This window comes from Haliotis asinina, chromosome 13, assembly GCF_037392515.1.
Source record: "Haliotis asinina isolate JCU_RB_2024 chromosome 13, JCU_Hal_asi_v2, whole genome shotgun sequence".
Classification (NCBI taxonomy): Eukaryota; Metazoa; Mollusca; class Gastropoda; order Lepetellida; family Haliotidae; genus Haliotis; species Haliotis asinina.
Genome location: NC_090292.1, coordinates 14,459,566 through 14,473,372, shown reverse-complemented (window position 1 = coordinate 14,473,372; position 13,807 = coordinate 14,459,566). Strand labels below are relative to the sequence as shown.

The window sequence follows — 13,807 nt, the reverse complement described above, 5'->3', positions numbered from 1 at the left end:
TTCACGGTCATTTCAACAGTCTCTTTGTTCAAACGGAAGATTAAAGCCTGTTGCTTGGTTGCGGTACTGTCAGTGCTTTGATCCCTGAAAAGGCATGCCTGGTTATGATAAATGGTATAGATTACAAAACGAAGATAGAAATCCATAGGCTTGCTAAGATACCAGTGTTAGAGAACCTCAGTGTTAGCGAGAGGACGGCACAGGAATCCAGGTGCACAATGTCATGCGAACATTAAAGTACATTTGATGTTCAAAAGGTTAACTGAAATTTTCCTAAATTTCACACTTGGCTCTTCTAATATTAAGATGCCAAGCAGTAAGATGCTTGAACATGTATCAACTAGTGCTTAAGTTTCAGGGGGTAGATTCATAACGCCATCGTAACCCTATACTTTATAATTGACTCACGAGCTCTACGGATGCTTATGGATAGGGTCCCTGAAGCGCTCTTATGGTTCCAAACCGCTCTTGTTACTAAGACTGCCATACCAACAGAAAATTATCATAGCTGTAGTAAAAATGATCATTATACGTAATGCATATTAATAATAAGATAATATAAAATCCGACTAAACTGTTCCAGACAAATTGGATTTTACACTGCCATCTAGTTGCAGCCTCTATCAGTGATAGTCCGCCTTATATCTTTTAATACCGCAAAAGGAAATCAATTCTATTCTAATTCACTTTGTTCAACCGAATGAAATTTCATTACCAACTTGATGCGTTATCAAAAACGCCAAGATCGCCACGGCTCGCTAAATACAATTTTTATTCCCAATGCAGGATATTAACCATCCCAAAACACACTCGCGTGAAAACCTGTATTAATAAACTGACCATGGATGTAGGAAAATTTGGTCATATTATATCAACTTTCTTTAAAGCAAAAAATACACAATAGTATTGACAAACATTTCTTTGATGATCCATCAGTTAAAACGTTCAAGTGGAGTTTTTGTTGCTGTTGTTTTGGGGGTTTTTTTTGTTAATTTGTTCGGATTTTTGTTTGTTTGTTCCTTTCTTTTGTTTGTTTGCTGTTTGTTGTATTCTCTTTGGTATGTTTGTTTGGTTTTGGGGTTTTTGGGGTTTTTTTTGTTTTGCTTTTTTTTGTCTGTTTTTTCTTGGGGGGGGGGGGGTGAGGGGGGAGGGTTTTTATGTCTGTGTGTGTTTGTATTTTTTATAGAAGCTTTGTATGCGAAACACTGAAACTAAGTTTAATCAACATCCGAATCTTTACATCTTACCATAGGAAGTCTATCTCATTTTGTGTTTAGACTACTTTTGAGTGGTATATTTTGGTTATGAGGTATCACACCGAACAAAACGTAAACTCCTCATGTTGAAAATAACAATATTGAGCGTCCTCACCAATTCTTCATTTTTATTTTACCATCACTACACAATAGTCCGTAAATGGATTATGTTGCTGCTAGAGCGGCCTTGCTTCGGAAATGTTTTTTTATCTAAAAAAAATCAAGCTGACATGATTCATGACCTGATACCCCATAAGAATGATAATTGGTCCAGCGTCGGGGAAAATACAGAACACTGTTGTTATCTAACATCGGAATGAACATTCAGAGAAAATACGGAAATATGCGACATCACAAAAAATTATATTTGTTCAATCTTCACTTTTCACAAAATTTTCTTTTTTTTCATTTTTCATTCCTAGCATAATTATATTCCTGATAACTGCATGTTGGATTTTGCAAATCCTATGTCAGAAACTGGCCAAAGCGAGGAGAGTTTCCTGACATTTAGGTTCCAGAATTGAGACATGCTAAGAGACCTGGGCCTCCTTTCACGAATCAACCTTAACTAAGGTTAACGTTAACTCCCATTCTTTAACATGGCAGTAAGGTTTCCAAGGTCCAGGGTCATATTAGTGCCATGTTAAAGAATGGGAGTTAAGGTTAGCCTTAGTAAAGGTTGATTCGTGAAAGGAGCCCCTCAAAACGATCGTAACTCTAAGGCGATCGTAACTCCCATACGTTAACAGGGATCGTAGCCCTGCGATCGTCGTAGATCCAACACCGGAACAAAGACGTGCGAGTTGTACAGTCGTGGCGCTTCCACAACTTGGCCTTATTCTCCATCATCTCAATGTATACGCCACAGTGAATGCTAAATACTTTCTGAGGCGACGTAAAATCCAGCTCACTGCCACTTTGCTTTGTTTTCTGTGTGTAGGCAAGGATGATATATTCGGCGAAGATATAAAAGATCCAGATAAAATGACGGTAGGCAAGACCATGTACTGTGTCCGGGCGCTGTCGTACTGTGACATAAACAAGATCGAGCTGGCTGACCTGAAAGAGGTTCTCTATACGTATCCGGAGTTTGCTGACACGTTCCTCCAAAAGTTCCAAGTGACCTTTAACCTTCGGAAGGTGAGCCAAACTGTTGTTACAGAAGTTTGAGTTATAAATGTGCTCGATATCGATAGAATGCGTTCCGTATTCAAAGCAAGGACGCCTCCCCGAAACCAGGCCGAAGAGACTGGGACAGGGCTGTTCGTAGTCAGAAAAATGAGTTGTGTGTTCATGTTAAACTTTATCATACAATGGATAATTTCGGTATCAGTTCGGATCATATACAGATATCGATGCAAATCAGAGAGGTCATATGGAAATTTAAGTACTACTTTCACATAGTAGGCAAGCATGGCGTCAAGGTCGTGTCCGGATTGACGGGATATTAACCATCCCAAGACACAGTCGCATAGTAACCTACATACACTGAACATATAAACAAACGCAATTTTAACGAAAATGAAATGTTTTGAGGTAAGCATTCATGTTTATGCCTTCTATGTGAAAGCGTGACAAATGGCCAGAGTTGTGATTCTTGTGCTGTTCAGTATACATCAGTGGTCAGTGGTCACTACGTCAATGCGATGAGTTCCGAATTAATCCAAGAGTCACACACACACACACACACACACACACACACACATATTCACATACCCATTCTATCTCTCACACACACACACACACTCTCTCTCACACACACTCACATACCCACTCTCTCACACACACACACACACTCACTCTCACACACATTCACACACCCACTCTCTCTCTCTCACACACACACATATACACACATATTCACATATCACTCTCTCACACACACACACTCTCTCACACACACATTCACACACCCACTCTCTCTCTCTCTCTCCCTCTCACACACACACATATTCACATACCCACTCTCTCACACACACACACTCTCTTTCTCTCTCTCGCTCTCTCTCTCTCTCTTTCTCTCTCTCTCTCTCTCTCTCACACACACACACACACACATGGAGATCCTGGTTACAATTGGTCTTCCGTGTAAGAGGCGATTAACGGGATCTGGTGGCGAGAGCTGCTGATCCTGGTTGACTCATACCACCGTATCCCAGTGCCACAGACTGAGGCTCGTGATATCTATCACTGGATTGTCTGTTCTAGCGTTATTGCCGGGGTTTAGTTCAACTCGGCGTTAAGTTAAACTGCTTTCACCAGATCTACGTATAATCCCAACAAAAATTGATGAATTTGTTTTGCAATGTTTTCATGTTTCCAGGGCACACTACTACAACGAAAGGTAAAAAACAAAATGGAGGATGAGACGCTGAAGTTTATACGACAACGACGTCCGAGACTGCAGTGTAAGCGACGTAATACAGAAATCGAAGGTGAGTTGGGGTCTTGAGTCATCCATAGCATTTAAGAGTTTTTATAGGTTCGTGATAGAACTGGTTTTAGGTCTTCAACAGTCCGTGTTTTCAATAAGAGAGGGAAACTAGGATCAGCTTGGCTGAGTCGCTTCAAAGTTAATGCATGTCATCCTATCCCAGTACATCAACGTTCATAATGTAAGCGGCGTAAAACTAAACTCACTCACGCTGTCACTCATAATGTAAGCGGCGTAAAACTAAACTCATTCACGCTGTCACTCATAATATAAGCGGCATAAAACTAAACTCACTCACACTGTCACTCATAATGTATGCGGCGTAAAACTAAACTCATTCACGCTGTCACTCATAATGTAAGCGGCGTAAAACTAAACTCACTCACGCTGTCATTCATAATGAAAGCGGCGTAAAACTAAACTCACTCACGCTGTCACTCATAATGTAAGCGGCGTAAAACTAAACTCACTCACGCTGTCACTCATAATGTAAGCGGCGTAAAACTAAACTCATTCACGCTGTCACTCATAATGTAAGCGGCGTAAAACTAAACTCATTCACGCTGTCACTCATAATGTAAGCGGCGTAAAACTAAACCCATTCACACTGTCACTCATAATGTAAGCGGCGTAAAACTAAACTCACTCACTTTGTCACTCATAATGTAAGCGGCGTAAAACTAAACTCATTCACGCTGTCACTCATAACGTAAGTGGCGTAAAACTAAATTCACTCACGCTGTCACTCATAATGTAAGCGGCGTAAAACTAAACTCACTCACTCTGTCACTCATAATGTAAGCGGCGTAAAACTAAACTCACTCACTCTGTCACTCATAATGTAAGCGGCGTAAAACTAAACTCATTCACGCTGTCACTCATAATGTAAGCGGCGTAAAATTAAACTCACTCACACTGTCACTCATAATGTAAGCGGCGTAAAACTAAACTCACTCACGCTGTCACTCATAATGTAAGCGGCGTAAAACTAAACACATTCACGCTGTCACTCATAATGTAAGCAGCGTAAAACTAAACTCACTCACGCTGTCACTCATAATGTAAGCGGCGTAAAACTAAACTCACTCACGCTGTCACTCATAATGTAAGCGGCGTAAAACTAAACTCATTCACGCTGTCACTCATAATGTAAGCGGCGTAAAACAAAACTCATTCACGCTGTCACTCATAATGTAAGCGGCGTAAAACTAAACCCATTCACACTGTCACTCATAATGTAAGCGGCGTAAAACTAAACTCACTCACTCTGTCACTCATAATGTATGCGGCGTAAAACTAAACTCACTCACTCTGTCACTCATAATGTAAGCGGCGTAAAACTAAACTCACTCACTCTGTCACTCATAATGTAAGCGACGTAAAACTAAACTCATTCACGCTGTCACTCATAACGTAAGTGGCGTAAAACTAAATTCACTCACGCTGTCACTCATAATGTAAGCGGCGTAAAACTAAACTCACTCACTCTGTCACTCATAATGTAAGCGGCGTAAAACTAAACTCACTCACGCTGTCACTCATAATGTAAGCGGCGTAAAACTAAACTCATTCACGCTGTCACTCATAATGCAAGCGGCGTAAAACTAAATTCACTCACTCTGTCACTCATAATGTAAGCGGCGTAAAACTAAACTCATTCACGCTGTCACTCATAATGTAAGCGGCGTAAAACTAAACTCATTCACGCTGTCACTCATAATGTAAGCGGCGTAAAACTAAACTCATTCACGCTGTCACTCATAATGTAAGCGGTGTAAAACTAAACTCATTCACGCTGTCACTCATAATGTAAGCGGCGTAAAACTAAACTCATTCACGCTGTCACTCATAACGTAAGTGGCGTAAAACTAAACTCACTCACTCTGTCACTCATAATGTAAGCGGCGTAAAACTAAACTCATTCACGCTGTCACTCATAATGTAAGCGGCGTAAAACTAAACTCACTCACACTGTCACTCATAATGTATGCGGCGTAAAACTAAACACATTCACGCTGTCACTCATAGTGTAAGCGGCGTAAAACTAAACTCACTCACGCTGTCACTCATAATGTAAGCGGCGTAAAACTAAACTCACTCACGCTGTCACTCATAATGTAAGCGGCGTAAAACTAAACTCATTCACGCTGTCACTCATAATGTAAGCGGCGTAAAACTAAACTCATTCACGCTGTCACTCATAATGTAAGCGGCGTAAAACTAAACCCATTCACACTGTCACTCATAATGTAAGCGGCGTAAAACTAAACTCACTCACTCTGTCAGTCATAATGTAAGCGGCGTAAAACTAAACTCACTCACTCTGTCACTCATAATGTAAGCGGCGTAAAACTAAACTCATTCACTCTGTCACTCATAATGTAAGCGGCGTAAAACTAAACTCATTCACGCTGTCACTCATAACGTAAGTGGCGTAAAACTAAATTCACTCACGCTGTCACTCATAATGTAAGCGGCGTAAAACTAAACTCACTCACTCTGTCACTCATAATGTAAGCGGCGTAAAACTAAACTCACTCACGCTGTCACTAATAATGTAAGCGGCGTAAAACTAAACTCATTCACGCTGTCACTCATAATGCAAGCGGCGTAAAACTAAATTCACTGACACTGTCACTCATAATGTAAGCGGCGTAAAACTAAACTCATTCACGCTGTCACTCATAATGTAAGCGGCGTAAAACTAAATTCACTCACACTGTCACTCATAGTGTAAGCGGCGTAAAACTAAACTCATTCACGCTGTCACTCATAATGTAAGCGGCGTAAAACTAAACTCATTCACGCTGTCACTCATAGTGTAAGCGGCGTAAAACTAAACTCATTCACGCTGTCACTCATAATGTAAGCGGCGTAAAACTAAATTCACTCACACTGTCACTCATAATGTAAGCGGCGTAAAAATGAACTCATTCACGCTGTCACTCCTAATGTAAGCGGCGTAAACTAAACTCATTCACGCTGTCACTCATAATGTAAGCGGCGTAAAACTAAACTCACTGACACTGTCACTCATAATGTAAGCGGCGTAAAACTAAACTCATTCACGCTGTCACTCATAATGTAAGCGGCGTAAAACTAAACCCATTCACGCTGTCACTCATAATGTAAGCGGCGTAAAACTAAACTCACTGACACTGTCACTCATAATGTAAGCGGCGTAAAACTAAACTCACTGACACTGTCACTCATAATGTAAGCGGCGTAAAACTAAACCCATTCACGCTGTCACTCATAATGTAAGCGGCATAAAACTAAACTCATTCACACTGTCACTCATAATGTAAGCGGCGTAAAACTAAACTCACTGACACTGTCACTCATAATGTAAGCGGCGTAAAACTAAACCCATTCACGCTGTCACTCATAATGTAAGCGGCGTAAAACTAAACTCATTCACGCTGTCACTCATAATGTCGGTTGCCTTATTTTCTGGTCCAGATTTTATGATTTTCACGCTATTGCTTTTATTGATGAATACGGCATCAAACAATCAGTTGAGAGAAATACATGTCCTAACAGTAGAAAGGGGAGGTTTGGTAGTCCAGTGGTTGAAGTGTTCGCTGGTCACGCCCAAGACCCGTGTTCGATACACCACATGGGTACAACGTGTGAAGTCCATATCTGGTGTCCCCCGCCTTGATATTGTTCTGATCTTGCGAATGGCGACCTACATCTAAACTCACCCACTCACTCACGCAAACAGCAGCTCTGGGGATGCACCCGAATAAGTACATTCAGTTATACACACATGGTATAGCGTAATCGGTAAACCGTTCGTTCTTCACACCTGAGATCCTGGTTCTGGTCCCCCCACCCGCACCAAACACATTGCTAGAATACTGCTATAGCTAAAGGTGTTGTATACAGGCAAAAATAGGCGCCGTAAAACTATGCTCGCTCACACGCAGGCTTGCCAGTGCCCCAGAAGAAAGATTGTAGGTCCGTTGCCACAGTGACCTTTGCTGGCTCAACGACGTCCTGTATAATTCCTCCTATTATATTTATTCAACAGGGCGTGCTGGTCTGAGGCAGCGACGAGTGGGCAGCATGGACGCACAGCGGACCAGTCGCGACATCATCGACCTGTCTGCTAGCGAAGATGAAGGGGTGGGTATCTTGGAACTGTCGACAGAGGGCGCCACTGAGGAGGTGACGGAGGAAGACTTCAACAAGAAGACAGGTAATTAGTCTCGGAGTCCATACTGCCACACCAACACACTATCATTACTCATCTTGGCGCTCTAACACCTGTACATTCTCATCCTCCTTCCTCATTATACCGCTGCGCTCTAATCCTTACGGGGGCTGTGTGGTTAAAGTGTTCGCCCGTCACACCGAGGACCCTTGATCGATTCCCCATGAGGGTACAATGTGCGAAGCCCATTTCTGGCGTCCCCTGTCGAGATGTTGTTGAAATATTGCTAAAAGCGGCGTAAATCTACATTCACTCAGAAACTCGCTCACTAATCCTTATTGACTCGCACACATTTTCCCTACTTATAAAAACTCCTCACTCACTCTCAAGATCATCACTACCATGATGACTGCGGGTACTCACTACTGCCCCCTCCTCCCTTAAAAAACACCCCCAAAACAAACAAACAAAAACACGTGCCCAGTCTCCTAGTCTTACCTGCTGACTAATCCTTACCTAAGGGTTCACTATGGGCACTTTCGTGTTTGCCGTACAGCTGGAGGCAGTATTAAACCGCTGTAGTGGGTGTAAGAAACGAAACAGTGGTGCAGCTACTACTACCACCGCCACTACGACTACATCTACTCCAACAACGTGAACCACAATCACCAGCAAACAACAACAACCGCAACAACCGCAGCAGCTCCACTAGCTCCACCACAACAATTGAACACGACGGGGCATATGTCACTGTTATTTCACGACCGCTGTGCTCGTTCATACAGCCATAAAACTGATTGACAGGTACAAATGTAGAGGAGAAAGCACAACGCATGACAACAATCTGGACTGAATAAAACAACAGACACTTTCATGTGTAACCATCTACTATACCTCTATTTCAACATCACACGTGAAGATCCAGGTCAAATTTGATCTTCAGTGACCCATGCTTGTCGTAAGAAACAAATAGCGACATCGGGTCGTCAGTAAAACTCACTCACTAATTATACATCAATACCCATTTTCAGATACAATCCAACAGAGTCGGAAAGGGAAAAAGGAGAAGTCACAATCCACGCATGACGGAAGTCAAACTAAGAAACAAACACTTCCGGTCCGTAAAGACCCAACTTCCGAAAGCTTGACAGGTCACGCAGGGTTGTCTCCCATTGCTTCAAGCGGAACTACATACACACCCAAGTCGAGTTCGAGTACCGGGCAGATATGGAAACTACAGAATATAGAATATGAAATAAAGCAATATCCTGACAAAGGGAGTATACACTCTTTAGCCGACATCGATAGCAGGCTGGAGAATCTGTATGAGTGAGTATATCACAGAGTTATCTCCCATTATGTTCCACCCTACTCCGTTGTACTCACAATAATGTCCAAGCCTAGTCTCATTTCATTATCCATGCACACCTTACTGAGGTCACCTTATTTCGAACGTATGTTTGAGGTTTATATTTATCGAACTCGTTGTCATCACAACGTTTATGCTGCCAGCGGTAACTGCAACTACAGTCCCGTTATATGAACTACAGTCCCGTTATGTCAAATCCATGATAGAAGAACCGTGAAGTTCCAGGGTAGAATAAATCTTCAGCAACTCATGCCTGCCACAAAAGGCGACAATGCCTGTCGTGAGAGGAGACTAACGGCATCGGTTCTCATTAGCGCAGATCGGTGCTGATGATGTTGACCACTGGATTGGCTGGTCCAGACTCGATTATTTACAGACCACCCGCCATATAGCTGGAATATTGCTGAGTGCAGCGTAAACTAAGCTCACTCACTTACCCATGTTAGAATCCTTTTATGCCAAACCCTTAGTCTGGTCCTGTTCCGCCTGTCGCTACAAACCCCTCGGCGCACTTGCACAAAGCGACTGCAGCCGCGTGACTATCTTAAGTGTATGCTTGAGCATGAGATCTACAGTCATTTGTACGCTCCCTTTGTGAGTTTCGTCTTATCGGACCTTTGGCGGTGTCTAGTTAAGTCTTACCCTTAACAACTCTTAACCTAATCCCAACAATCCCATCCCTTACTAGATAACTATCTTGTCAAGCCTACGCTGGACAATCATTATGTTTGTCTTACTTGCAAGAATATCGTTATGTCTAACCCGTATGATTCCTCTTGATAAGATACATAATTATAAACTAAAATGAGTCCCCAGACTTTCTTCATTTTCTGAAAAAAAAACAATCTGCAGAGATATAACTGGTATTACCCCCCATGACTAATTAACATACCATGCGACAAGTATATGTATCGACTCAAACAGTGAAACAGTGTTGATTTTCATGAGAATTCCTCTTCGGGTAAACTGCTGGTATTTTTACATATACATTTTCCTCTTTTACAGCCGGATGCACAACTTTGAAAACGAACTGTACACAACTGTTGACGCCATCTTAGAAATACTCGGCCATAAGCCCAAAGTAACACGTGATCAGTTTGATTCATGCGCATCGCCTACTTCCGGTAAAGATAAGTCTGTTCGTCCTAAGGGAGTAAAACTAATTCACTCGCCTAGCGACGGAGAGAAGAAGACGGGTTGAGGGAGAAACAGAGAACTTGTGTTCAAGTGTTTCAATTCCAGAAACAAAACCACATGTCAAACGGCAACATGCTCGTGTAATTGTTCGAGGAAGTTCGTACGAGGTTCCTGAATAATGCAGATCGGTTGAGGTCGCCATTTTGAGATGACGTCACGGTCATATGGAAAAAGATAAAGAACGTCTTGCCCAGGAAGTTGATATGTCTGCTAGTGGTTATTAGATGCACCAATTTGTAACTGACTACGTCACACTGCTTAAGGAAACAAGTCCCGTAAAGTCACGGCCACAACGTTACGTTATTGCAACACTGCTTCCACTGCCGCAGGAGAATCGAATATGTCAAAGCTTGTTGCGTGTGAGGAGAGCTGGTTGTAGTTTGTGAATTTGCGTGCAGTATAATGATATTATTTGATATGCTAGTTTTTGAATATTGATCAGTGTCTGATCGTGGTGATGCTCGGTAGACAATCAACGCTTTGCAAGCTGCGGTAGATGAACATTGTCACTTGTCCGTTGAACAACAACGTCGGAAGGTTGAATGAAGGACGTCAAAGTCAGGCTGACACGCCCGTCAAAGTTAATCACTTACATTATTTTACATTATGGATTCTTGTTTAAAATCATCTCCAAGGCAACCGTGATCGTAAAGAGCGATACATCTGATCTTCCAGATTGGTTATTGGATGGTAACATATCATTGCATCCCGACATCACGTGTCTTTGCTCATTATGGCAACCCAATGTTTGCCATTACGTAAAGACCGCGTCATACGCCAAGGATTTTCCTGAGGATGGATTTTAATAACTGAAATTCCTAACACGACTTTTAAATTTAAATTTCTCCCGTCATTAATCAGTGTCTTCTGATATCACCACTTTCTTCTTTGTAGAATGGGTGGAGTAGCTTAGAGGTGCAAGCGTTCGCTCGCCGATATACCTGGCTCGATTCCCGACACTGATACAATGTGTAGAGCCAATTCCTGGAGTCCCCCAGGTATTGCTAAAAGCGACCTTACAATTAAACTTACTCACTCACTCCAGTGTAGAATACCCTTGGAGCATGATGGCTTTGTTAGTGAGTGAGATAATTTTTTAGTCACAGCGGCAGTACTTCAGCCATTTAGTGACTTTGAACAGTTGTAAATTCATGATAAACAGTTATAAATTCATGATAAACAGTTATACATTCATGATATATGCACAAATTTAAAAACCTTGTGGACGAAGGAAAGTAAAACCAATTAGTATGTCACGGTACCATGAAATACATCTAGCATATGTCTCTAAAGAGGAATTTCAGATTGGGACAATGCAATATTTTAAAAAGGCTGAGAATCACCCACAACCACTTTAGGGACCAGTGGGGAGCTGAGCTGACTGAATGTTTTGGGAGATGACTTGGACAACCTTCATTACATCGATGCCTGTGTAATGTTCACGTGCAATGTTAAGCTTAGGTAGTCATAGTTACGCAGAGTGCGTAGTTTTAGGTTACGTGTGAACGGTATTCGGGCTTCACAGAAGCTGTCATATGAGATTAATTCTAGGTCGTCTTTCGAATGTATATATGCTTGTGTTCCCGTGTGTGTGTCTGTGTGTGAGTGCACGTGCGTGTGCATGTGCGTGGTCGCTTGCGCAGCAAAACAACGTTCAAGTTAGTGAGGTAAGCTAAGAGTTTATATGTCTTTATATGTACGAATATACATTAGGTTCGCATTAAGGTGAGATATTTTTTCATGACCAGTCTTAGCTAGAACGAATTCCAGTTTGCGTAAACACCGTTGTTGCAATGAAACGATATTATCACGGCATCGTGGGCGTCATTAATATAATTTAGTGATTTACAAACATTTAAACAATTAGAGACGAATATTTTCGGAGCGAACACGTGTTTATTAAATAATTCATTCTTTTATATATTTACCAATGAAAATTTGTTTAATTATTATTATTTATTCATTTAATTATTGCAATTGTTCTCAAAAGACGACAAAATGTTCATTTTATTCATTCATTCGCTACCGGAGACATGGGTACAATGTGTCCGTTCCTTTTTTCCCTCTTCTGGAAATTCTGGAGTATTGCACAAAAAACGATATTCACTCACTCATTATTTTACACAAACGATATTACTGGTGTAGAAATTACCAGTTATTCAAGGTTACATGGGACCTTTAAACGCTCGCTTACGTTGTGCTTTCGCTGAAGTTTCACGAAGTCCGTTTTGCATCTTCGTGAAGTATTTGACTGTCTTCATGATCAGAGACAGGGTCCATAAAACGTGCGTAACATTATGCCATTCGTTAGACATTGAAACACTATAGAGATGCGTTAGGTCTTAACGCTACGAATGCTTTGTGGGTCGGGCGCATGTGAATATTTCCTATATCTCAATCATACTTCCGGCCTGGGCCAAGACGATCTCTTACAGAACATTTGAGCAAAGAACATCTCGGACAGAACATTTGAGCAAGGAACATCTCGGACAGAACATTCGGTACATACACTGAAAGGAGCGTTGCGTTGTATGTATTTGTATTTTGAGCGGCGTTGTACGTCTGCAAGAATAAATTTGTATATCAATGTAATATTTTTGTAAACCACTCATAATATCGTGTCGCATAGAGTCGTATTACTGTGTCTGAGTTGTTAAGTTTACATACAATAATAGTCCGGCTTATTTAAACGAAATATGATCTGTTACTGTTCAAGTCTGAGTTAACCTGTTTTCTCTAATCGAAAGCACCACAAGTATCGACTTACGGCAATAAACATCGAAAGCTAACCTGTGATAGAGTTACGTTGCAATAAATATTTGTATCTTGTGTGTGGTGTTCTGTTTCCTTGAGCCGAGTGTCCAGTTCACAGGGATATGTTATGAGTGCTGTTAGCATAGACGGGCGGTACGTACAAACATACAGAATATTACACGAGGTCTCATTACGTACGAATTTTACGAAACGAGTGTCCTTCCTATGGTATCAGATACCATGGGAATGTCACGATGTGAAGGTCAAGGTACCATGGGAAGGTCACGATGGGAAAGTCAAGAGACCATGGGAAGGTCACAATGGGAAGGTCAAGATACCATGGGAAGGTGAAGATACCATGGGAAGGTCACAATGGGAAGGTGAAGATAATATGGGAAGGTCACAATGGGAAGGTGAAGATACCATGGGAAGGTGAAGATACCATGGGAAGGTCACAATGGGAAGGTGAAGATAACATGGGAAGGTGAAGATACCATGGGAAGGTGAAGATACCATGAGAAGGTCACAATGAGAAGGTCAAGATACCATGGGAAGGTGAAGATACCATGGGAAGGTCACAATGGGAAGGTGAAGATACCATGGGAAGGTCACAATGGGAAGGTGGAGATACCATGGGA

The 13,807-nt window shown here is 41.7% G+C and overlaps 1 protein-coding gene across 1 annotated transcript in view; it reads left to right on the top strand.

Annotated features, from left to right (window-relative positions):
• The window catches only part of LOC137260434 (potassium voltage-gated channel subfamily H member 7-like), a 72,845-nt gene extending 59,601 nt beyond the window's left edge, over positions 1 to 13,244 (top strand). Inside the window, exons 7-11 of the mRNA XM_067798094.1 lie at positions 2,197 to 2,396; positions 3,580 to 3,691; positions 7,727 to 7,894; positions 8,881 to 9,178; positions 10,224 to 13,244. Of these exons, the coding sequence (XP_067654195.1) occupies positions 2,197 to 2,396; positions 3,580 to 3,691; positions 7,727 to 7,894; positions 8,881 to 9,178; positions 10,224 to 10,419 (974 nt within the window). The 3' untranslated portion in view covers positions 10,420 to 13,244. The remainder of the gene's footprint in view (positions 1 to 2,196; positions 2,397 to 3,579; positions 3,692 to 7,726; positions 7,895 to 8,880; positions 9,179 to 10,223) is intronic.
• The last annotated feature ends 563 nt before the right edge of the window (positions 13,245 to 13,807 follow it).